Genomic DNA, 26802 nt, shown 5'->3' with positions numbered 1-26802 from the left:
CAAGTAATGATTTTCTAACAATACATAAAGGAGAGGGCAATCCATGTTGTTCTCCCACAGCCATGTTGTCCTCCCAAGGTAAACTGCAGCAAGAACTTTTTTTGGCAGTAAAGTAGCTATTGCTTAAAGATACCTGGAGACATCAGTGTCCTATTTACATACTTTTTTGACCTTATTCTCACTCCAGCATTGGCTGGCCTGTGCTCTGGGGTGAGATTTCCCCAGAATTTGGCTGGGGAGTCTCTGTCTAAAACGGTTTATGAAAATACTAACACCCAAAGAAACAAGGAACCATGTTCTTCCCTCTGTGACTAATCATGGTATCAGCAGGACGTTTTCACACATTTTGATTTATAATTATAAAATATCCAAAGCTCAGAAGAAACGACCATGGTTTATAGGGAAGACACAGCAGTAACACCAAAGGTGTCCACAGAGCTCTCTGCACAGACCAGATGAAGCAGTAGGTCATCTCCGCACCGGCCTCTGTCTGCATGTGCAAGGTTGTACAAACTGGGGTCAGTACAGCACAGACTGCCCAGTTCCAGGTTTCTAGCCTGTTGGAGAGGGACACAACATACAAGCAAGCTGAAGGAAGATGGACAGGAATGAACCAGATTGTCACTCTTAATATCAGACTGGAAATAAGAATTTGAGGCTTGCAGTTTGTTAAACATGGCATGTTACCAAGCCTTTGGCCCAGTGCAAATTTGCTCCTGTCAGTTCCCCATCAGAGCAGTGGCCTCCCCTGAGGCTGCACAGGTAAGTCAGGAGATGTGGATTTATGGTATCCACAGCTTCACTCCCAGCTGAGATGGGATGGGCTTGGCAGCACAGAGGCTGAGAACCTGCAGAAAATATCACAAATCCCCATCCTCCAGAAGACCTCCTGACTCCAAATGTTTTCTCTTGCCATAGGCTCCAAAAGAGCAGCTCCTTGCTCTGTTGTTTATTGCTTTGTATCTGTCATGTGAGTTAATGTGTCTCTCTTGCCTAACAGTGGTTTACATGGTTTTCACAAGTGTCCCGAGGGAATACTCTGCTGAGAACTGAATGATCCTGGCATCTTTCCCACACTGTGTGCTCACACCCTTCCCTGCACAGCCTGCAGCAGCATGGTGGGGGGGGGGGGGGGCAGCAGCTGGGCTTTGAGGCTTCTTTTGACCTGCTTTGAACATTATTCCCTTGTTGCATCTCACCATCAAGGTTATGCTAGGGCCCTGAGTGTGATGGGATTGCGGTTCTTCCCTGAAAGCTGTGATTTTGCATACATGTGTTGTGGACAAGAAACTTCCTAGTGTGTGTGACACATGAAATTCAAAACAAAATAATACCAAGACTGATCTATAACTTTAATCATTTCAGGGTTCCCTTTAGTGCCAGCATCTATTCATGCTGTTGCAAGAGCCAGATACTTCAATGACAAGTGAGTAACATGTCTGTTTTTAAAGGAACAAAGTTCTGTGTTCTATTTAACTGTGTAACACATTTTGAGTTAATAATAAATTTTAATGGTGTATTTCCCCTCCAGCTGCTGGATGAGTGTTGACACACACTTGCTCTATATTGTTCATGGACCTGTAATGGCAGCTTTATTGGTAAGAATATTATTTGCTGTCAACAGTTTAATAATTAGTTTACGAATGCTGTTAACCTGTACAGAATAGAAGTTTCTGTACTTTAATATTTTGGTCAAAACTCAGAAGTAACTAGAGATTTTCTCTACTCAGTGTTACAAGGACAGGTTCTCAACAGTTCTCAAAAACAAGTCCTGTAAAGGGACCTCCCAGTAAAGAATCAGATTTTGAGGCAGAGAATCACTAACTGTTTTTGAAAATCAGGGAGGTCATTCTCTCCCAGTGTAATTTATTTGTGACCAATTTACTACATTTATGTGACATCAATGAGGCATTTAGCTATGCCTTAGCTGGTGTGAGCTGAGTGCAGCCTGGTCACTCAGCACGAGTTTTACTGGTCATTGAACTGATGTGGTCCCAAGGTAGGGAGCTAAACTAGTCCCGGGAAGGGACCGAGCTGGGCAGTCTGAGTAGGAGGGCAAGATCTGAAGTGCAGCTTAGCAATATATATACATAGAGCATCTTGTATGCCAGCGGTGCTCTTTTGCACAGTAACGCTGACCTTCCTGAAAGGTACAGAAGGGGTTTTATTAGACCCAAGCTCACCTCAATGTGTCACCCAAGCTGCACTTTCAGCTTTTGAGCTGCCTCTTGCTTGCAGACATCTGCATGGACATACCTGCAAGTAACTACCTCGGAGATCAAACAGTAAGGTGGTGAATACTGGGAACATCTTTGAATAAAGAAACAACTTTCCATCTAATGGCTGGAAAACCTGAAAATCATTCTACCCTTTCCTGAGAAGAGTCTTGCACATCAGCAATGTGAGGAAGTCCATTCCTCCCTGCCATATAGTATGCTGTTTAGAAGCACATCTGTTATAGGTTTACTGGTTCAATCTTGACTGCTTCTGCTGTTGTAATGCTACCTCACTTCTGGGAGAGGCCATTCAACCTTTATTTTTATCTCCATGCTCCAAGTCTCATCTTAGTTACAAAGAAATAAAGCAGTGACTGTTTTTTATGGAAAAAGGCCAATCTTTAACACTTTTCAAAATAAGGCATTATAATATCTGTCTTGTGCTTATGCCATTCACAGTCTTATTTTTCTTATGAAGATGGCAACATCTACAGAAGATCCTGCATGATTTGCTACAAAAATCCTATAGTGACAGATGACTCAGAAAAGCTGAGGATTTTTACCTTCATAAAGTTGTCTTTCCACTTTTCACAGTTACTTCCAGAAATTCTAAAAGTGACTGTTAAGCAGAGTGAGTGAAGTCAGAGCAAGGTGGAGAATAAGGTTTAGATTTTACACTGAATGGTACCTCAGGAGTCATTTATTCCTTTTTTTCCAGTAGAGCACAAATGTAAAACAGTTGAAAGGTCTTTCAGTAGTTAAGAAGTGATGAAATGCTATATCAAAGCTTACTGATTCACATTTTATTGTTCTGAAAGTTTCAACTGAAATTTCTCATATATCTAAGGAATTTGGACTACGAAAATATCTACGTGAGTTATGCAGCTTACATACTTATTTAAAAAAAATCATCTGAAAAAAAAAGTCCATTAAATTTCTGAAGCTTAGGTGCCTGATATTACTATAACAATGTGGAAAAGAGTGATAGGGTACACTGGGGAGAGAATGTCTGTGGTGCCCTAGGATGTCCCCAAGGTCCTCACTGGGCTTGTTGTCAACCTGGGTCTGCCTTCCCTGTGCCTCCACAGGCTCTCAGCACATCCTGCAAGGAGCTCTCTGTGGAGCCAGGGTCACGAGCAGGTTCTGTATGCTGAGCACCCACAGCTGGACTCAGATTTTCAGAAATGACTGAGGAGATGAGATGCTGAACTACTGCATATTGCTGACTGTAAGGGTCAGGGGCAAAACTCTCTGAAGTGTCTGGTATTTTAGCCCTAAGCCAGCAAGTGTTACCTTTTACCTGTGGGTAAAAATGTACCACGGGGTCCGTGCAGTCTGGTGGAAGCAAGGGGCAGCCTAGGTTTATCTCAAGGGCAGCCTTGGTTCCCCTGCTGATACACCAGCCTGATGGATTGGCCTGTGTAAGCTGGACCACATTCCCAGAGAAATTGTGTGCCCCCAAAGGTCCCGTGTGCCCAGGGACACACTGGGGTTTGTCTCACCGGGCTGCAGACATCTTCAGTGTGGACTGAAGCAAGATAGCCGGGTGATCTTCAGATTCAGAAGAGAGACATGGTTACTCCTAGGGGATAATTCATCCGTCCCATTTAAGCTTTAAACATAAAAATGAGATTAATTGTTCCCTGGAAATCCTGAATTTGCCCACATCAGTGTCAAAACAGCCAGTGCTTCCTAGAACTGATCCTGCCTGCCTGCCTGAAACATCCATGCAGGCTCCCCAAGGGAAGTGTGTAGAGCAGCTTAATATCTCTTTTCTGAAGGCATTCAAGGTACTTTCCAAGGCCTGATTCCCAAGGAACTGCCCATTATGAGCCACAATAAAGCTAGAAAGTTACATTTTACTGCCATTTATGTGCCCTGTATTTTTATTTTGAATGTTTTTTTTAATGTGAATGCTTTCTCCTACAATGGCTTTGATTTTGCAGGTCAATTTTTTCTTTTTGCTTAACATTGTCCGAGTTTTGGTGACAAAGCTGAGAGATACCCACCGTGCTGAGTCCAACATGTACATGAAAGCTGTCAGAGCCACTTTAATCCTGGTGCCCTTACTAGGAATTCAGTTTGTTATTATTCCCTGGAGACCAGAAAACCGACTTGCTGGAGAAATATATGATTACATCATGCATATATTAATGCATTACCAGGTACGTTACATAATAGCAACTTCAGCTTAGGTGAGGTGTTGCTGTTAAGTTAATTTAGCCGAAAATGCTGTTGCCAGTTGTTTTGACCTGAAACTGAGAATGACCATGGTTTTGCGGTTCTTTTACAACCAGTTTCATGTTATTGGATTATCTGCTTTTGCACAAGTAGCACTACTTCATAAAGAACAACCATAAGATAGGGGAAACAATGAAAAGTGTAGCAAAAAATGATCAGTTGGCACCATTTCTAAACTAGGGAGAGAAAACTGAGATCACAGAGGGCTTTCAAGTTCCAACACGATTTCTGTTGAAGTGTTCAAATTGCCTGAAAACTGGTGCTGTGAGTTTAACATTAAAATTAGGTGTGTATGCAAACTGTTACACAGAGGGAATGCCAACACAGAGGAAAAGACTGCGACAATGAAGCTTCACTTAGGAGTTAAAATTCCATTATTAGGCAGTTGAAATAAAAATGCGTGACTGACATTTTGATTTCATAAATGCTTTGAAAATACAGCATCATTCAGTAAGTCTGGTTTCTTTTCTTTTAAAAACAAAACAAACCTAAGTGACTTTAAATGCTTTGTTATCTGGTTTAATGACTGTAATATAGCCAGCCCTGTATTGACTAGGAAAGGTGGATTTCTAATGCATTTGTGAATAGTGGTCAACATGGATGAGTACAGTAACCCACTTCTTGTTTCCTTTCATACAGAGGCTAAATGCAGAATTATTTAATGTTGTAGTAAGAAAAGAGCTTTAAAAAAAAATCAATGGTGCTTTTTCCTTAAATGGAGTGATAAATCATGCTACCAAAATCTATGTGTCCTGTCACCTTAGTTTACATTTTCTGTTTATTGTCCTTATCCCTTCCAAACTGTGGGTGAGCATGCTGCTGCATACATAGAATGACTGAAGTTATAGGTCTGTTTTTGCAGTGTATGCAATCTTATAGTACAGTTCTGCTTAAAATGAATGAGAGTCTGTTTCTTCTATTGTTACCTGTATTGTCACTTCATTGCTCTTAAGAGTGATGAAGGAGTATCTCCAAATAAGCTTTCTGGTGACAAGTTGCTTACAGTTTTAGCAAGTTAGGATAAGATAGTGTGTTACAATAATCATTTTACTCCTAAAACATCTTTCAAATCCTGTGAGGTTGTAGGAGAATTAAAAAAAATAATGTTAGTTATATTAATTAACAAACCTAATTATAGCCATTATGCAATAGAAAGTCACCAAAGCAAAGTTAAAATGGAACCAGAAACAAAACCAAACTCTCGTGAAACTGTTGTACTGATGGATGAGATTAGATGAGGGAGGGATCCATGGAGGGAGAGTTTCATCTCTGATGGGTTCCTTCTGCCCATGTCCCAGGCACTGGGAATGGGTGTCTCTGCGTGGCTCGGTGACCCCGATCACTGCCTGCCAATACATTTTATTCCATTTCAACAGTGGAGATGGTGCTGGGGATGCAGGTGGGGACACATTGTGAGGGTTTCCTGTGCCCTGCTGCTGCTGTGCCCAGAGAGGCCACCGGGCATACTGGGGGGTGACAGCCCACCCAGGGACGTCCCTGAGCCAGGGCAGCAATGCAGTCCTCACAGAAGAGCTCTTGACACCTTTGCAATATAATCTCAGTGTGCTTCACACCAGCATGTAAAATTTGGCCTTTCAAGAGCGCTATGCAGTTGTCCTCTAACTTCAGCTGAATGTGATGCTCCCTCCTGTACCTAGAGTGGATTTTTAATTGTATTCTGAAATAAGCTTTCTTAATCCTTTCTAAAACATTTCTTGTATGCATATTTAAGATTGCCAACTGTATATAATCACTCCTCTGGTGCTTGTTTTCTTCTAGGACTGATTATGGAGTTAGCAGATAGTGTATTAGCTTGTGTAATGCCTGTGCTTCCCTGCTGGCTATTGCGCTCCCATAAACCACAGCGCAGCCTGCTCTCTGTAAACTAGCAGCAGTCTGTTAGTTTTTGCATCCTGTGGCATGTCAGGCATATACAAGCAGGCAGTGTGGGAGCAATTATGATTCTTTTTGATGGAAAATACAGTACATTCTCCATTTCTGCACTGGTTAAATTATTATTTTTTATGCCTTTTCTAGAACAGAGAGACAGTTTTTCAACAGCACAGCACTGCTCTAAGTGAGCGCAATGATTTGCTATATTAGTTACATCATCCACGTACACAGAAATGGTGCAAACAAGCACTGCAGTCTATTGTAAAAATCAGAGGACTGAAGATGATGAATGAGAAAGATTTTGTTCCCACAAGAAGCTGTGTAATTGTATTTATTTCAGTTTTCCCTGTTGAAAAACAACACATCAAGATGTTGTGTGCTAGGTTTCCTCTGCTGAAATCATTTTTGAATAACAGAAGCCAGTCTGGTTTTGAAATTTTTGCACTTTTTGTAATACTGCCATCAATGCTCACCATTTTAAGCAGAAGTGTTTTTTCAAATACAGCTATATGAACAATTCAAAAGCACTGCATGCCTGCTTCCCCTGTATCAGCTTGTGTCTGTTTCACTACACAGACCAGATTCTTCGTAACAGATCTGTAAAGCAGATGTGTAAATGACAAAAAAATTTGAAGACTGTTTTTGTGCTGCAGATATGAATGATTGTACTTTTCTAGCCCAGCCACCCAGCCTCCCATGGATCCTATAAAAGTCGAGATTACTATCTCCCCTCATCATCACCAATATCAGCTTTTCAGTCTCCAGACTTTGCTGAAATGAAGATTGCACCAGGGAAAAGAAAGATATTTCTACCCTTATGTTGTGGCTTAACCCCAGCTGGCAGCTAAGCCCAACACAGCTTGCTCACTCTTTCCCCTCCACTGGAAGAGTAAGAGTGAGAAAATTTGCGGGTTGAGTTGAGGACAGTTTAATAGGTAAACCAAAAGTTGCACAAGCAAAGCAAAGCAAGGAATTAATTCTCCACTTCCCGTGGGCAGGCAGGGGTTCAGCCATCCCCAGGGAAGCCGGGCTCCGTCACATGTAGTGGTGACCTGGGGAGACAGACACCACCACTCCGAACATCCCGCCCTTCCTTCTTCTTCCCCCAGTTTCACATGCCGAGCAGACGCCATACGGTATGGGATATCCCTTTGCTCAGCTGGGGTCACCTGTCCCGGCCGTGTCCCCTCCCAGCCCCTGTGCCCCCCCAGCCCACCCGCTGGTGGGTGGGGTGAGGAGCAGAGAAGCCCCCGGCTCTGTGTGAGCGCTGCTCAGCAGGGGCTGAAACATCCCTGAATTATCAACCCGGTTTCCAGCACAAATCCAAAACATGGCCCCATACTAGCTACTATGGAGAAAATTAACTCTATCCCAGCCAAAACCAGCACACCTTAAGTGGAATAACTTCTGCACAGTGTGGGATGCTGTAGGTGCGTTGCTGAACATGCAATAGCTTATTAAGCAGAGCTCCTAAAGTAGGCACCACAAAGCAAACATTTGCACTCCAGGAGTCAATGAGTTGCAGACTTTTCCTAGAGGACCTGACTTTCAAAAGCCTGTTAGATAATGCTGAAAGCACAGGAAAGATGCAGACTTCCTCAGGGTGTAAAGCATTATGGTACAGAATGCGCTGGCTCCTTGCAGACCTCTGTCATGAAACCACCTCTGTCACTTAAAAGCCTAAAAAGTCCCATCATGCTGCCCAGTGAAGATGAAATGGTATACCTGGGCAAAGAGAGTGCCTCCTGTGAAGGAGTGGAGCAGCAACAGACCTGTGTCCTGCAGGTCTCCATACTGAGAGAGGACAGGAGAGATGTGACTTGTGCCTCACATGCTGGTGGGGCCATCTGCACCTCCACTGGCCCTAAGGCTTCTGCTGCCACTTCCCCCACCCCGGGAACCACTCAGCATCGTCTGAGGGATCCCAAGCTGCAAAGAGATCAGGGTGCTGAGCAGGATCCTGTCAGACGGTCTGCTACCAGCAACCGTTATCCCAGCTTCTGATCTCAGTTGTTGGTCCATAGTAGAGACCTCACAAGAAAAAAGGAGGTGTAGAAATATGCAGTAACCCCGTGCTCTCAAACAAAACCAGAGATAAATACACTCCTGCTTGCAAGCTCCTACACCAACTGTCCCCTCTCACCGAATTGTCTCTCCAGCATCTTGTAGCTGGCTTTGTAGAGGCTGTCATGTTGCCTAACATGGCACTGTCACTAGGCGACAGCCATGGAGCTCTGCTTGGCACAATGGAGAAACAGCCCCTGAATCATATACATATGAAGCCATATACAAGCACTTGAAGATACTCTTCTCCTCAATACCTTGCAGACTGTGGCCCCAAACGTGCAAGTCCACCCCTAATGAGAAATTCAAATGCTATTCAGCACAAGGGCCTTGGTTTCTATTGGCACATTAAAAGTTTTTTTTTTTCTATTAAATATAGAATAATTAAAGGTTTCTTTCTCCACAAGTGAGATTACTTACGTATCACACAGCAGCTTCCAAGCAGCATCCTCTGGACAGCAGCCCCCACCCTGCCTGGGAGGAGGATGTAGCTCATAGGGGCCTCATTTGTGTAAAGGGTATTTTGTATCTTTTAGGCATGGGTTTGAGCCACATACATATCTACCCTGCCTCCAAGTTTTAAATTCAAATCTTCGCAGCTTTACACAGAACAAAATTAGCCCATTTAAAAGTACCCTTTTAAAAATAGTGAGATATTTCAATGTATTTAAGGTGGTATTCATTCCATCTGTTTCTCTATTTAAAGGGAAATAAATATCCTCTGTGATCACAAATGATGCCAAACCAGACAGAAATATTTTGTCCTTCTGTGCAAAGTTAAGGTCATAGGACTGCTTTTGACAACATAAGTGGATTTTTATTTCCTGGTTGTTTTTTTTTCTTTGCATTATTAGTAATTTCAAAACTTTCTAGTATTTTGAGCAAATGAAAGTTGGAGGAAATGTTTTTTTGAAAGCTGGATATTGTAAAGTGCCATTTTTATATGAAAAATTCATGTACAAAATGACAGTAATGAAACATCCAGCAGAGAGCAGGAGAAGCAGCAAAGTGTGAGCTTTGTCTGATAGGATGCCTCCATCATTTTGCAGCAGGTGGTCTGCTGTCTTCAGCCCTCTCGTGACAAATCTCCCCACCCCAGTAGCAGCAGAAACAGCACAGACACATTCTTTGTTTTGCTTATTTTTTGTTAACCTAACAGAAATGAATACTTTATAATGCAGTCATTTACCTCAGAGATGCTGTATGAATGTGCTGTGGATTAAGATGATGAGGAGCACAGTATTATTTTTCTCAAAGCTCTTTATCTTAGCTGAAATGAGAGAGGTAGGAATGGGAAGTACTTCTATGAAGAACCTTAGCCGTGCTGCCATATTTTTTTTTTTTTTTTTTGGCTGTCCATTCAGATCCAGAAGTGAGAAGTGAATGGACATGGCCCAAAGCCCATGCAAAGAATCACAAACTGATTTTCTGTATTATGGCTATCTGTACAATTACGTGTGCCATCATCTTCTACCATCCATAATGAATATATCATCCCACTAAAGCCTAAACAGCAACACAGTGTGTAATTAGGACAGAAACGAAGGCCATGGACATGCTAGGAATAAGAGGAATAAGCATATCTAGATATGCTTTCCTGGTTGTATGGAGACATAAACCTGAAGATAAAAAAAATGAGGTATCAGAAACCCATGTAAATTTGCAGTATCTGCATAGGTATTTTTTGTTTGTTTCTTTTTTAACTTGAGCAAATTACCAGAACTTATCTTCAAAAGACTCACATCTTCTAGGAGAGTGAAATACATATTAAATACCTGTCAAGCAAAGAACGTCCTTGGACCAAAATAGGCACTTGGACACAGGGAGAGACTCTGTACAGCATCAATCAGGTACTGAGATCTGAGAGCTGCTGACTCTGAGCAATCCGTAAGGTGTGAATCGGCTGAAAGCCACATTTATCTGGTCTTCCCACGGTTCCAGAAATAAAGAATTTTCAGAATAAGTCATTAAAGGCCTTAATTTCAAAATAAATGTATTCTTCATTTCTGCCCTCAATACCACAGCCAACGTTATTCTGCTGGCAGCAGGTAATATATCACAGGTCAGTTAAACAACTCCACACAGTGGCAGAGAGATACCATTGACCTACAGATCTCTTCCTCAGCAAGAATTGCGCCCTGAGCAAAAACCAGCAGCAGTTAGAGAGAATATAGAAGATGTATGTCAAAGAGATACGAGAAATAACCTGTGGGCCTTACATGAAATATTTAACTTACATCCAGTCTGTCGCATGTTTTAATAGATCCACTGTAGAATTATCATCATCTCAAGCCCTCCTGGTTCTGAAGGGTCAAAGCTGGTGTCTGCTGTGGATATCTCTGTAGCTTTACAGCTGAAGATAACAATAGTACTCTGAACTGTGGGCAAAACTTTACATATAAAATGGAAGAAATAGAAATATAGATGGCAAAGCCCAGAGGGCTGTTGCAGGTGGAAGAAGAGCAATTAGACACATATGGGACAAACTAGCAAAAATAATTTCTTCAGCCAGATGTACAACACGCATGGTGTCAAAATAACAAGGAGCCAGATGTGCTCTCAGCTTTCTCCAGACCAGAAGAGCAACTGCAGGGGATACAAGGCACCACCACAGCTTCCTCTTTCACTTTTCTGTCAGAAGTTGTCTGGAGAAAACACTAGTTAAGGGAACTACACTCTCCAACAGAAGAAAAGCAGAGCAATTACAGGACATAGAGAAATTCTAATACTATAGGAACTGAAATGAAAAAATGGCTTTACTTTAATTGTTCAGGTTCAATTTCTGCCTTTAGGTGAACCGCAGTTCCCAGTTTTCCTCTAAACATTCTCACCAAAGGACAGACTTGGAATTTCTCTGCTTCTTTCTCTCCTTCTGCTGAGTTTTGTATCTGCTGTCCTCGGGGACTGTCCATTGAGCTCCCCTACTCCCAGAGGAGATCAAAATCCATCTCATTTGCCATCGTGGCTGATGGCTGTTAATAAAAACACACTTTAGCAATATAGCAAGACCCCTGCTGCAACCCCATACCATGTAGTTCAATAGCAGATTTTTGCAAGACACTGCAAATTAACATAGTGTGCACAGCATGGGAGAAAATCAATACAGGCCGCTAGGAAGTGACACATTTGCTCCCCTTGCATAAATTTTGGATTTAGGAATTTGTGGTTTGACAAAGTCCTGCTTTAGAGGTGCAAAGTTTTGGTTGACTTTGTGGTGTTTCTCAAACCAGAGCTTATGGACAAACTATTGTGCATTGCATACTGTGGACTGGGATTTGAGTTTTTTGATAAAATTTACCGTTTTTCCAAAACACAAAAGAAACTTTACTTTTCTCATTATGCGTACCCTTCCTCCTCCTCATACATGCTTTTCTGTGTTGCTACTTGAAGTCATGTGAATTTACAAATTCTGTGTTAAAGAAACTTTATTGGAGTAAAGTAATTGCCAAAATTGAGGTGGTCAGCACCTCTTCAAACCAGCCTGTGTATCTCTAATATATAAGCGTTTTGTTAAACGGTTATTTCTTACCTTACATTTGTGGTCCAAAATATACACTGGAGAGTCCAAGACATTTTACAAAGCATTAGCTACAATTTAACTCAATCAGTTAAATGAGGATTTATAAAAAACATACATCTGTAAAGCTCTTCAAAGCAGCCCTTGGGAAAACAAGCTGTTGTATTGCAGTTTTCCCCTCAGTTTCACAAACTGCCATGTGTTTAGTTTATAATAACTACTTTAGGTAATTTAAAGTCAAGGCATTTGGCTTCCAGTGATGCTGTGTAATGCTATTTTAATAAGGGCGAGTGCAGTTAGGACATGGACCTGTGTAACTACGTGATTCTGAATGGCAGGCTCTGTGTGCAAGAATTTTCTTTCTTAATAATTTCCCTCTTTCTCACCTCATGTTCCTGCCTTGACCCCGTTTAATTTTTCAGCAGTAGTGAAATATTATCTGAACAACTGTGGCAATAATTAAATTGATTTCAAGCCATTTAGGACCAAGCTATGATCTGCAATTTCTCTTCTTTTTTTGCTCCTCTACCTTCTCACTCACCTGTTGTGGGGGTTTGATTTGTTTTCTTTCTGACCACTTACAACTCTTTTCACACCCTTTCCATCCATCGTGGCGCCCTACATACAAGTTCACTTATCCTGACGTACGGTGCAATTTAAAGCCTTCCTGGGTCAGCTGGATTCCCCTTGGCCGACACCTGTAATTGGGTGACTGCACTCTGACAGACAAGTGTGACAGGACACAATTCCTCTGCCATCTCTTCAGCAAAGTCAGCGGCACTGTGGTACTCCACTGTAAGCAGAGTATCTATCTACCTTACATACCATTTAATTTTCCTTCTCTAGACCTCTCGTACAGAAGTAACTTCAGAGCCAAAATAGGTAATCTATAAATGCTAGTAATGTAGAAGAAAATAATAAAACATGTTGAAAAGACAAAAATCAATGCAATAACACAACTGTGAAAGAGGGGGAGGTTAGGCGAAGTGTCTGTGATGAAAAGCAAGTGGACTAATGTTTTTAACTTGTATCCATTGAGTCCAAATTTCAAAAAAATGCCAAAAGAAGTTATATTCTGATCTCTAAACTCTTTTTCTTTTCCTTTCTCTTAGGGCTTACTTGTGGCAACTATATTCTGCTTCTTCAATGGTGAGGTAAGCACGTGAAATACAGCAAATGAACAGAAACTGGAAAATATCAGTGTTGTTCATGAATGCAAAAATTAAATATGTCACTCTGCAAACTCTGAAACCACACAAAGTTGCTTTTTACTCTCCATGTACAAGCAGCAGTGTGCATTTCGGAAAGCTGTGTGCAGAGCGTGACTTAAATATCTGTGAGCAGATGAATCAGGAGTGTTACCGTTACAAAGCAGATGGCACCAGCTGAGGTACAGGCACGAGACTCTCCCCTTACCATGTGCAATTTTGAGACAGAGGTCTAAGTAAAAGAGAAAACTGCCTTACTTCCCTTCCTGCCCTACAATAGTGGGAAGGACCACGACCACAGTGTCCCATAAGCAGCAGTGGGGATCTTTGGCAGCCAGTCCCGGAGAGCCCTGTGCTGTGTTCAGCCCCAGAGCTGCGGCAGATGCCGTCCCTGGTAGCACTGTCAGAGCGGAGAAGCCTGGAGGGGTGCAATTACTTTCAGTCCTTTGAGGGTTGACACTGGGCTCTTTAAGGTCAGTATTTTGCATGCAGAGAAATAAAAATGTTTGAGGCAAAGATGTCTCCCTTTCTCTTACAGCTGGATCAATATTTCATATACCCACAGTTGGGTTTAAGTCCACTTTGCTACTTGTTCTTTTACAGAAAGATGGCAGGTTAAAATATGCCAAGAACCATTTAAATTCCTACAGTAAGTCATTTTCCAAAGACGGTTAGCAGAAAAACGCTTTTGAAATACATCAGGAGCATTCAGCTGTAGTGAAATGAACCGCCTCATAGCAAAGCTAGGAAGTCCTTTAAAAAGTTAATTTTGAATCCAGAGTAGCTGCATTAGATGCAAAGCAAGCTTTGTGATGCTAACACTCATTATGTCAACCTAAAGAGATATCCCTGCTTGTGTTTATCCCTGTAGATTGTTAGAAAGTAGCAAATTACAGTGACCACGCTGATGTTTTGATAGTGATTTGAAACAAGTTATGTTATTAATAAGGGGCTATTGGCTGCTTTGCTTACTTTCAGGGTGGTGGAGAATATTAAATTCTGCCACCACTTGTCAACATCGTTATATGTTTGCTTCTGGCTGGCTCCTGGCATAAATGTACAGAGAAATGCAACAGCAGAAAAGATCAGAGGCCTCCCACTGTAATTCTGTAGCATGGCTTCTCAGGAGACATAAAAGAGAATGGCAAAACATGAGCAACTGATGAGGCCAGAACCCAACATGAAGTGGTAGCTGTAAAGATCACGCTATAGAAGATTATGGTTTCACATTTATGGTTCAATTAAACAAAGTTGGAGACACATACAGCTGTCTTTTCCCATCACATTTCTGTCCCCAGGATCTGCAGGCTACAACCACCTCTCTCCTTCTCCCTTACTGTCATCGCTTTCTAGCACAGTCCATTCTCCAAGCACTCAAAACACGGAAAGACCTGATTCTCCCTGGTAGGGAGGACCTGGCGTGGAGAAAGAGGAGATGATCCAGGCAGTTTCTGAAATACCCTCTCCCCACGGGAATGGCTGCATAGCTATGTAGAGGCAGGGCTCCAGCGTGTCCTCACTTGCTTCCAAACAATGTGTTACCCCAAAATCCTGATCTTAACATTGCCCCTTCCTCCTTCATTATCTCCAGTGTCACCTTCCATTTTTTTCAGATTAGATTTTGCAAAACAAGTTTGCTTAATGTCTTATAGCTTTAGTGTAAAAGGTCGGTTACTCTGTAATTCCCCAACTCCACTGAGAGCATATGGATTTGTGCCTGGATTAAAGGCTGTAGCAATGCTAAAAATGAGGAAAGTCAGCAAGAAAATGCACTGAAAACATCAAGTATCTTAAAGGCTGTTTGTTTCTTAGATATGTTTTGTCAGAGAGCTCAAATTCCAAAGTACTTTTGTCAATGCCACAGTGTCAGAAAAGCATATCCACCTTTAAAATTCCAGGAATACAATTTTCAAGTTAGCAATAATGAATATATCTGGAGCATCTGCCTGCCAACATTGTGATAGACCATACATATAATTTAATTCAAAATTAGGTTGTAGAGTGCTGAGTTTACCTGTCATATAACTAACCTATAGTGTGCAAGGCAGAAAACTGAAAGCCTCATTCCAGGAATGAAAATAAATCTAAAATAAATACACAGCTCTTTTTTGTTCATCAAGTATTGTATTATATTTAATTTAGATTTCAGAATACATACCCTGTATTCATACATGACATTCAGGTGTCCAACCGCAGAGACATGCTGCACTTGGTGGACTTCTGCATTGACTGAGCTGCTGTTCAGAAGCAGCAATAGCAATCAGTCATGGACTGGAGATGCACAATCTAGATCCAAATTCTGAACAACAACAATAGTCACTAAACCCCTATTTGCCTCTGAAAGCCTTTTTTAACATCTGGCAGCCTGCAGTAAAATGATCTCATCCTTGGGAAAGGCCCTTATCTGGATACCCACTTTGATACTTGAATTGTCAGCAAGCTGTCACTGAGGGGGCACATCTGGAAGGGCTGATGCCCAAAATGAGGTAAAAATGAATGTGATATTGAAATGTGGCTTCCAGGTTTGTACTCTATTGCTCCCACAAGTAATCACATGGATGGCTTACCTACGTCCAGGTAGCTCCAGACTGAGTGTAGGATTAATGACTCCTTGGTGGAGCAGCTGATGAGAAACATTCACTGGTGTCACTCAGTAAAAAAAAAACAGCTGTGGGGATTCAGGTTTCCCAGGCATGTTGAGAGTGTTTTTTGTTTGTGCTTGGGTACTTTTCACCATTATACCCATTTTCAAAATCATTGTAGCTGCTTCTGACTTGCAGACTGTCTAAAGTGGTCAACAGCAGGGATGCTGAGAAACCTGCTTGTTATTTTCTTACAGGAAATTTTATTTACTAGACAATAAGAGAAAGGGTTTTTTAGAATTTACCATTAAGGTGGGCAGAGTCAAAGATGACACCTCTCTTAATACAGGCTCAAGGCAATCTAGTGCTACTTGCATCAGCACATTACCGACAACCTCAGGCAAGTTTATGTACTAGAGTAGCTGTGTTGGGCTGTGCCAGAAGAGAGGATGAAAGGATTGCGATCCCTTTCCTCCAAGTCCCAGTTATTCCTGCAGTTACACAAGGTATAGATATATAAGGCACAAAACTTACAAAGGAGCAGCAACAGACTAATGCCAAGATGGTATTAGGTCCTTCCAAAGGGAATGCTGGTCTGAGTTTGGCTGCCCAAGAGAATTAAGCTAAGATAACTTTCCCCAGTCTTGCTGTGCGCAGTAGGACATAGACCAAAGCCACAGTCTGGTCCTCAGTCATGGTAGGAGATTGTTTCCAAGCTGCTATATACATCTCCTATCATAGAGCTCAAAATTATTTCTCATGAGAAAATTCAGTGTGGGGCAAAGAGATTAATTTTAGTATCACAGGAGCCTGGATACTCTGGGATTTACTTTTTCCTACTGGAATATTTAACTTCAAGGCTGAAATACATGAAGTTTAGCCAGGACAAACAATGCTAAACTCAGTACCACCTGACAGTGTTTTATATTACATTCACCACCTACTACCTCCCCAACCTCACTTTAGTACCATAAACCCGTCTATAGAAAGAAATGTAAAAATAGTAATAAGAAGCTGTACCAATGGCTGCATTCATGTGGAAGAACATGTAAACAATGGATTTGTTTTGGACTTTTAAAATTATAGATCTTCTTGTGCATTTTCATATAAAATCTCAGTGTCCAGCAGCACTGTAGTTTCTCTGTCCAACAACAACAGTGTTGTACAGATGATACAAGGTCTCTGCAATAGTCTGCTTAACAGACCGTATTTCCAGGCTTGAGATTGCTTCTAGACTGTAAGGCTGGCCAACAAAATGGAAAGTCTATTTGGAAAAAAATCAGCCATGTAACTTAGGCCAAAGTGTCAGGAATGGCGAATAGAGAACAGAAAAATCTTTCAAGTCTTGAAGAGCAAAGTAAATAAACTCAGGCTCTTCATTTCTTTAGACCACTTCCTTTAGTCTGCTGTCACAGCAGAAAGCATGGCAGGTGGCACCCTGCCCCTCCTGGTCCACAGGAACCTCCTTGGTCGTGAATAAGTTCTGGCAATGCATGTGACTTTCAGTAATTCCGCTTACACATTTAAAATCCATGCATGAACAGTTTTAGTTGTTGCTGAATTATGATCATCTGAGGTCCTTGGAATCAGAGCAGAAATCTAGATCAACATATTGTTTTGCTCAAGTGCAGCAGTTTGTACTATCCATTATCCGTTTGCGGCCAGATTCTTGTACAGACCAGCAGTTCAGCGGAGAACAAAAACATAGCTGCTTTGCCCTCATGCTGTTACCGCCCTGTGGAGCCTTTTAAACCTGTATAATGGCACTTCTAACCATGGGCTGAACTGGAAGGGATATGTCTGTTCTCTCTATGACCATACAAACAATTTAAGTGTCACTCCTCTCTGAGGAGAAAACCATAAGCTGCTCACAGCAGGCTTTGTAAGATTCTATGACATTGTTCTTCCCTCTTCAGTTGACCGTGTTATCATCTCCAGACCTCTGGTTGCCCTGTTGGCCTGTCAGACCCCAGTTCAACTGAGAGCAGTTGAATTGCTCAAGCAGGAGCTCATCACTTTCACAGCAAGGTGATGCTCAACACAAGTTCCTCTCTCTGTTCGAAAGCAATCAAAGCCTTGGAGTCTATGCAAGGGGGGCAGGGGAGGGGCAACAGGAGAGCAGCAGGAAGGCTGCAGGAGCATGTTCTTGCCACCTTCACTAAAGACACTGCGATTAACCTGAAGGAGTGAACACTCAAGATTTAGGGGAAGCGGCAAGGGCCAGAGATGTGCAATCACCAGAAGTGTTAGTGACCGTGATGGTGGTTTTGGAGAGATGGCTGTGAGTGGGCAGAGCTGCTGTGCACACCCAAGATTTCTGCATTGTCCTCATTGTGTCTGGGCTTAGGTTACAGGAGCTGTGGCCCCGGTGTGATATTGGGAAAAGACACTGACTTAGTCCTTCTGAAGATTTCTTCTTCCATTCCCTCCCCATAGCTTCTAGGTTTACTAAGCTATAATATTCACAGTTACATCAAAAGGTAATTTTAAAGTGACTGACATCTTTACAGGGTTTACCTCATGTAATATTTCTGTATCACATGCTGTAACTGCAGTACTCTTTCATGCAGTAATTCTTGCTCACTAATAACCTTTTTCAACAGTGTGATATGAAACATCCTTGCATACAGCCATTCCACTTTAAATCTCAATATTGGCACAGTAAGCTTTGCTCACAGCCCCAGTAAAGTTCCATTGTAACCATATGCCATTTCCATGCTTGACGTCTCATTAAGCTAACTCAGCCATTTGTTTTCTTTGCTTTATGTGTTAGGAGAAGGTGAATAGCAATACATTCTCCAAATGACAAGCAGCATCCACCTCAGTAGGAGCACAGAAACACCGGGACACTCCTGTCATCACAGTGCCTCACCTGCACCTGCCTTCCTCTAGAGAGGGGGTCATTTACAGCAGATAATTATGGCAAACTGCTCCTATTCTCACATTTTTCTGGCTGGAATCACTGATCTAAATGAACAGAGCTAGGGTTTGCCCATTCCCTGCTCACGTCTCAATGCTTCCTTTGGGAAGCAGCTAGCGAGTGCCAGCATGCCTGAACATGCAGCTGGAGAAGGGCTGCTTATTCCCTGGCAGGAGTCTGTAGCTTAAGTCATATCCTAGTGTGATATATAACATCACTCTTAATGTAAATTTTGAGTAAAATGTTTCATTCCTAGAAGGTGAATGTCCAAAGGTTGAAATTCTCTGCTATGCGAAAGGCTATGACCAACACTGGTTTTTTGCCAGCACAGAAACTGTTCTTAAATTACCAGAACAAAATATCTGTTCAGCTGTACTAATCCTCTAACTATTTCTCTCTATAAAATTAGCCCTGGCAAGCTCTTGAATTTTACTTACACTTTGCTATTCATGGCCAGTTTTTCTCATCTTTAAGTTTCTTCAGGGATCACAGTGCATTAGCCATTTCAGGGGCAAGGATCCAGCTGCAGCATCAGATGGGTTTTAATCCCCATCCCTCCATCCTCTTCCCTCTTCTGCCATAGCACCCTACTGCGTTCCCATGCAGCGGTCTGCTCCACATTTACCTCTTACGGGAACAGCTAACCTATACCCTCTATTACCAAGCAGCAACAACTGCAGAAGCTCTAATTGCTGCCATAGGGTAGGCAGGGAGGGAGTCAAGGCTGAGAGCTGAGCAACTGCTTCTGCTTCTGGAGCTGGGAGCAGAGCCAGGGAGAGAGGTAAATTGAACCTGATAGAATTTGTCCTGGACCTTTCTCTCCCTCTCTTTCTCTTTTTCGCTCTCCTCTCCTTTTCTTCAGCATATTTTGAAATGTCTACAATTACAGGGGTTTAGATTATGCCTCACCCTTGCTCTGTGTTTCTTTAACAGGTGCAAGGAGCTCTGAAGAGGCAATGGACACAGTACAAAACCCAGTGGGGCCAAAGGCGTCGAGACCACTGTTCCATGCGATCTACCTCCTACACTGCAACATCAATCACAGAGGTCCCGGTTTACCTGTACCATCATGATTCCAACAATGAACAGTTAAATGGAAGATACATAGAGGACTCTGAACTCGTTGCATTAAAATCTGGAGAGACATCTACCTAGCCCAGCACCAGCCATCGCAAACACATCATTTCACATTCTGCTTGTGAACAAAGTGGGGAGAGGGATGGATTTGGGGAAACCCAAGCCTCTGTCAGAGAGCAAGACCAGGTGAAAGGACACATCATATTCAAACCGCATCAGCCTCTGACAGCAGTGGCACAGAGGGGTCTGACGCAGACTGGGAATAGCATTTCTTCCTGTGTGCTGCAGCAGGGAGTGAACATGGACCTGCCTGCCAGGCTATGTAATCTCCACACCTCCCGATACCAGCCCTATGAAGTGACCATCTGACAGTTGTAACAGTGCCAGGTAGCCCATAGCAAATAGGAAAGAAAGAATGAATACGTGGCAATTGGAAACTTTCAGCACTTTTTGATTTTGGTACTTTTCTTTAACACCAGATTTTGAAGTATCAGCTTCCACAAGATGTAACTAGCTTGGAGTCCTTTATTCTTCCCCTTCCAATGAGCAGGATGACTGCTTAAAAGATTTTGCACATTGCGAGACAAATCAGATGAACATAAAAAGTCACTCCAAAATATTCAAATCTTGATGATCTCTCAAGGACACCCGAATATTGCTGTCCCCAAAGAATACCCCAAAATAACATCATCCCATTAGCAGGTGCATAAAGCAAATGAAGATGAAATAGTCATCGCATACCAAGATCTCAAACACCATCAGAGAAACAGATCAGTTCTTTAGGCTACATCACACAAGTCCTGAAGCCATCTCGAATAGGTTGGTTTTTTTTTAACAATACTCATAGTTGAGGAATATATATTTGTAAGAAAAATTGTCACCCTATTACTCTGCCCAGAAATTCACCACAGAGGCACAATTCTTTCACTCTGAATAAACTGTGAAATTTGTTTGGAAATTATTATTTTTTTTAATAGCCATTCTGAGATGAATGCTAGATGAATGCTTGTCTCTCATGAAATTATGACCACATCAGTAAAGGATCCCAGCTAAGGAATGAGAAACTAATGTCATAGCACAGGAAGTATATATTTATAGAATCTGGTTGCTGTTCTGAGTCCCTAATCATAAATTAGTCTTGCCTTAATCCGTGATAATCTATTTCAGATTCTATTGAAATTAGCAGACAAATCAATGTTGACTTAGATGAACAGTGAACAACTGTTCAGTGTTCAGAAATGACTTACACAATACAGTTTGGTGTAGACTTTGGAAACAGGAGACAATTTCATCCTTAGCGATTTGAAACCATTTTAAAATATGGTGTTCGGCCAGGCTCAGTTTTTCCTTCCTGACATATCCAGAGCCTAAGCTTTACCCTTCGTTTGTAAATTTTAAACGAAAGGCTGCTGTACGTGTCCACCTACGTGAATCAACACCTCACTGGAAAAGCCCCTTCCAGGAGTGAGTTCGTGAGGGATAGGCATTAACCCACAGCACTAGGGGAGGGACTGAATTCTCAGTATCCAGGCGTGAGGCAATGCCTTGCAGGGAAGGGGTTTGCTCCGTTTGTGCCACCAGCACGCGCATACAGCCGCTGTGCTCCTCCAAAGCTTCCTCTCCGATGTGAGGGGCGAGCTGCTGGCGCTGCAGCCATGGAACGAGAGAGGAGCTGGGGAACAAGAACAAACTGTCCACCAACCAACAGTGGAGATCATCACATGGTTAATCCAGCAGGATGTTTACAAGAAAATACGATCGTGTGTATTTGTTCAAGCCACAATACCTATTTTTCAGACTTCAAGGAATACAAATGTGGTTATTTTTTCAGACAACAGTATTTCGTGTATTGCTATTTCTACTTTTACTGATGAACAATGGGAAATTGAGGATTTAGTCATTAGAGACAATAAAGTGGCTCTGTTATGAATGCTGTATTTCTGAAGAGCTTTGGGGCACGCTGCACTTCCCAGGAGTGCTCCTGAAGGCATTCCTAGTTTCTAAAGGCACAAATAAGCTGATTGTAAAAGAAGCATGCATGATATATATGGAGATTTTAATAATGAACATGTTGGTTTTAATAATGTACATGTTTACAACATGTAAGTGCAAGTCGTTTCACAGTCTTTTGTGTTCATGTGGATGTACAAAATGGAAACGCTTTGCCATTATAGTGGTTGTTTTCTTCACTAATGGTATTTTCTTGCTCCGTTTGGTAGAATGCTCTGGAAAGCCAATCTGGGATCTGGGGTTTAGGATCTCAGTTTGAGCTTCAGGTGGTGGAAACACTGTGTGGTTATGTCAGTCTTTGTGGCAGTTTTGGTTTCAGTGGAGGGATGATGATTTGAAGGCACTGAAAATTGGATCTAACATACATAGTGAGTTTAGGGTTGTCAGGAAAGGCTGTGTTTTAGAGGTACTTACTGAGTAATTTCTGATCAAAATATTTCCTGATGGAAAATGCTTTTTCTTCATCTCAAGATGTTTTGAAATGTAGGTATATTTCACTTCTCTGCTTTATAAATAGTACCATACACTAGTGATAGTAATGTTGGGAATGCTGATATGACCTCAGTAATTACAATGTCTTGGCAGTATGGTGTTCTGTGTCTAACACATTTCACAGGAACAGCAGAAATGCATAATTAATGTATCCACGTAACAAAAAGCAGGAAAGCAGCTGACACTTGAATCAGTGGATACCAGGTGTATTTTAAGAGGAAACCAACCTTCCATTAATCACCTCTGCAGTATCTGTTCCCTCTCAAAAACCGTACCCAACACATGAAAACCCAGTTTAGCGAACATTTACTCTGGCAGCAGGTTTGTGTAATTGCTTTGTCTGAGCAACTAAATCTATCAGGAAGATGCTGGTTGTTATTCTTTACTAGGTACAGAAACACAGCGCAAATTAAAAGACTTGTTGTGGCATGGGATGCCGAAAGTAAGATTTGCTTTTTATTTTATTTACTTAATAAATATGTGTTAGCTGTAAAAAAATTGCAACAAAGGTAGAACAGACAATTTTCTCTGTATTAAAATTCTTAGCAATAATGCTATCTTAATTAAACATCTGCCAGTATTGCCATTACAGAGTGCTCATGTGTTTATAATGTAGCAAAATAACTTTGCTTTGGGATAAAATCAACCATGCAAACGTGGTGAATTTCTGTCCTCTTTTCCCAAGTCCTCCCCCATCCTTTGCCAACCTCAATAAAGAAAATCTGAGCCATTTTTCAAAGATGCAAATCCTAAACACTAACAGTGTGAAGGTATCTGCATTTCCAGTGCTTGGAATTCTAAGAGTCAGGTGTGGTTTTATGAAGCTAAATATGCATAGTTCTGCTCCAAAATACGAGCATTTGTAACCCAGAAGTCATTTGCATTTAAACAATAGTTGATCCCAAGCCAGTCAAGCCAAATCCCAAGTCACACAGACTCTGCAGTGTGTGAGCATGCCCTCTCTGCCCTCTGGCAGCACAGGAGACCTGAGCCCAACCATGTGCAGTTTGGACCTGGAGCTAACCACATGGAGGGGGGAAAAAAAAGGTGGGGGGACAACTGGACAGGTAATGATAGTAGCAAACTGGGAATTTTGAGTTCCTGGGGTGGTCGGGTCATTGCAATATACTTGCTTCAGGAACACCCACTTCAGAAGGACTTAACAAAATGAAATTGTGAGTCCTACCTGGCAAACGTCATTGGCCAGCAGTGAGAGAAAGTCAGACCTGCAGCTTGAAATACCACCTCAGGAGGAAGAACACAATCAGCTTCTTAGTCCACTCTCTAGTGAAATTTAAGATCCTAGCCAGCCCCGAGATTTAGGGTGGTGCCAGGATTGTGCTGCTGTGACACCTGTAGTTCTGTGGCAACTGTAGTAAGTAAGGTACCTGTAAGGTTTAAGTTCAAATTATCCTTTTCATGACCTGCAGGTGTTTCTGTGCAGCACAGAATTTTGCAGGTACTTCCAGATGAATCACAGATCTAGATTTAAGCACCCCTTTATTCAGTACTCAGAGCATTATCAAGAAAATAAAAAAAATAAAATTTCTCAGTGGCTCAAGTATAGATCAGAAAGTTCTTCTCAGCCTAATAAAGGACAGCTGGTTTAACCAGTAAAACTAATTGATGAGGCGGTTATCATTACTGAGCATGTCATACTGCTGCAGGAAAAGAAAGCATCATGGTAATATAATTCACCAGGGTGTTGTATGTGGGTATCATGAAACACAAGTTGGCACAGACAGTGTTAGTGATGATTTAGGCCTCGCTCATCTGCCTTGCCAGAGGCACCATTTAGATGACCTGTCAAACTCCTGTCAAGGCTTATTTCCTATGATTTTATAGCAGCAGAGATGGGCACTGGCATTATATGACATCTGAGATTTTCTTCATTATCTGATCTCAGGATCTCAGAAGCCTGTCTTAAAAAGAAAAAAAAATTAATTAAAAAACCAAACCAAAAAAAAAAAAACAAAAAAACCCCAAACAAACAAACAAAAACCACCAACACAAACAACTATCTTTAGTCAATTTTTAAAGGACTTGAGAGTTCTGCATTGATTTTAAGAATCCGGTTCCTTTTCTCTCACTGCAAGCAATGTAACTTTGAGAAGTCACCGCAGGAGGTTGCTTCATGTGCAGCGCTGTGATAAGATGCAGCCCCTCCATTCCCAGGTCCTGGTGATGTTAGTTTGCAAAATATCGTCAAGCAGATGGAGCTCCTTCCCTCATCTGCCCTGCATTTCTCTCCACTTATGTATTGCCACCTCAAGAAGTGTTTACTCCCCAGTCTGACCATCCTACACATTTTTCAGGAGTAATGTTTCTCCTTTACAGTTTGCACCTTACGTTGACTTGCTGTTGATCCAGGATGTACTTGCCACAAGTCGGAATGGAAAGTGTGCATTTTAATCCAGACTGGTTCATAGAATTCAGGTGCCTGGCCCACATTAAAAAAAAAACCCACAACAAAACACACTGGAATTATGGAAATGGTAGGTGCAGAATTAAAACTAAATTAGGGATAAAAGTCTGAGCACACAGATCAAACACATTTAGAAGCAGAATAACTTTGCCTTTCTCTTTTTGACAGAATGCAATCCTGTCATTAAAAAAACACATCTAAAAAGCTCTTGAGAAGTTGAATGTTAGCTAAAAGGCACAAAAAAAGTAAATATCTGGAAATCCCAGGTAGCATACATACACACACACATATAAATTATATATATAAATATATATACAGTGAATTATGTTGAGAATGGTGTTCAGGTAGCGAGTGACCCATAGTCCTCCCAAAATGCACAAAGCATGGGTGGGAGGGACTATGGGGCAGAGAGGTTTGTAGCCTCCCTAAACTACCTTAATTCTTCCTGGGGACCCCATATAGGGCACACACAACCAGAGTGACCCACCTCCTTGCTCCCACACCAGATGGGTTCACAATGGCAATGACTAGGCCAAGAGACTTTGGCTACACTGCGTTTCTCAGCTTGCTAAAACAACACTGCGCTGATGAAAGGGGCTGATTGGGAAGTGAGCAAAAATAATCACTTTCCCAGTTGCATGTCTGGTCTCCAACAGGTATTCTCATTTGTATCACCAGCATAAGACCCACTGTTGTGGAGAAGACTGACCTGAGACCAGACAACTCCTTGGTATGGAAAACCTTTCCTCTCACTGTAGCCTGTGTAACGCAGCAGCAATTCTCACTGACTTCAGCAGCATGGCTAAGGGCAGGATCTCCCCCTCTCGAATTTTAGAGGTTGTCTAAAATATCTAGGAAACACTGAAAACAGTTGTGAAATACAGTCTCATCTTCATATTTAAAATAAAAGATCCCACTTTGTAGAGGAATGGAGGCAGTGGGTTGATCGGCATTGATAACATGCAGCTGTGGCCTTGCCTGAGAGGCAGGGGGTTGGTTGACATGGACGATGTGCAGCTGTAGCTCGTTCCTGCTAAGTGGTTAAATAGCCCTGAGGAGTATGGGAGGTTCAGATGGAGGAGCAGTGTGGTCTGACCTCTGGAGGAAGGAGGACCAGCATTATGGACAGTAGACTCTGACAGTAAAAGCCTTGCTGCAGCCTACTAGTTTGTGCTGTAACACCACTTTATCAATATTATGCTATGTATAGACTGTTTAAGGTGGCAAGATACTATTTTCATATTTTTCTAGTTTTTGTAGTGAAATATTTCATCTCTATTAGTACTATGTATATGTTACATGTCTTTGACAAAATTCACAAATTACTTGGCCATTAATATGTATTTTTCATTGTTATAGATAAGAGATAAATAGTTGTTTGATATTGAATGCTTAACACACAATAGCTTCCAGAAATCAAAATGAAAAAGACTCTCCCAGTCCATGCTGACCACACAGGAAAACCTGAGAGGTGGAAACCCTTTGTACCGTATTATCCCCCCTTATCTGTGAGGTATTTCTTCAGTTCTGAACAAACAAGGTCAATCTATCTCAATGTACATGGTGGCACAGGGCTCATCACCAGTGTGTCACACAGATGGGTGCGTCTGGGAGGTGACTGGTACACAAGGAAATGTACAGATCTTCCCACTAACCACTGCAAGGGGATGAACTTCTCCCAGTGTGTGTGCAGGTTTTTAATTAATGGGCCTTTTATGGATAAATACCATCACAATGAACATGTCCTCTAAGAAGAGGCTGGGAGAGAGTTCTGTGCAATTTAAACAACCTGGAGTAAGAGCCATGAAAAAAGAGGCCATACCTCTGGCTCAGAGATGGTATCACCAGTGCAGGCTTCCACAGGGAAGAGAGTTGTATAGAATAGCTCTCTATAGTGAGTGTTGCTCTATAAATCTGCTTGCCGCAGATTGCGTAGGCAGGTTTATCAAGTTCAGGCCCACCACAAATGAACAGGAAATAGCGGGGGGAAAAGGGGTTGCTTATTGAATTATATTATACTACAGGCTTTTTTATTTTATGAGCTCTTTTATTGTCTTTGGGTATATAGGACACATTTAACTCCCAAGGACTTAGCCACCCTGCTCACAGCTGGCTCTCCGGCAGCAGGAGGGAGGTGTCACTCTGGCAGGCACTGTA

At 41.9% G+C, this 26802-nt stretch overlaps 1 protein-coding gene across 1 annotated transcript in view; it reads left to right on the top strand.

The window, feature by feature from the left end:
• The window catches only part of CALCR (calcitonin receptor), a 174868-nt gene extending 148795 nt beyond the window's left edge, over window positions 1–26073 (top strand). Inside the window, exons 9-13 of the mRNA XM_080384200.1 lie at window positions 1366–1426; window positions 1532–1598; window positions 4163–4381; window positions 13044–13085; window positions 19575–26073. Coding sequence (XP_080240326.1) covers window positions 1366–1426; window positions 1532–1598; window positions 4163–4381; window positions 13044–13085; window positions 19575–19796 — 611 coding nt within the window. The 3' untranslated portion in view covers window positions 19797–26073. The remainder of the gene's footprint in view (window positions 1–1365; window positions 1427–1531; window positions 1599–4162; window positions 4382–13043; window positions 13086–19574) is intronic.
• Window positions 26074–26802: the final 729 nt, after the last annotated feature.

The sequence above is a fragment of the Falco punctatus genome, assembly GCF_963210335.1.
Source record: "Falco punctatus genome assembly, chromosome: 4".
Lineage (NCBI taxonomy): Eukaryota > Metazoa > Chordata > Aves > Falconiformes > Falconidae > Falco > Falco punctatus.
Note: the sequence above shows the minus strand (reverse complement) of the source record. Positions and strands in the feature narration are given on the sequence as shown.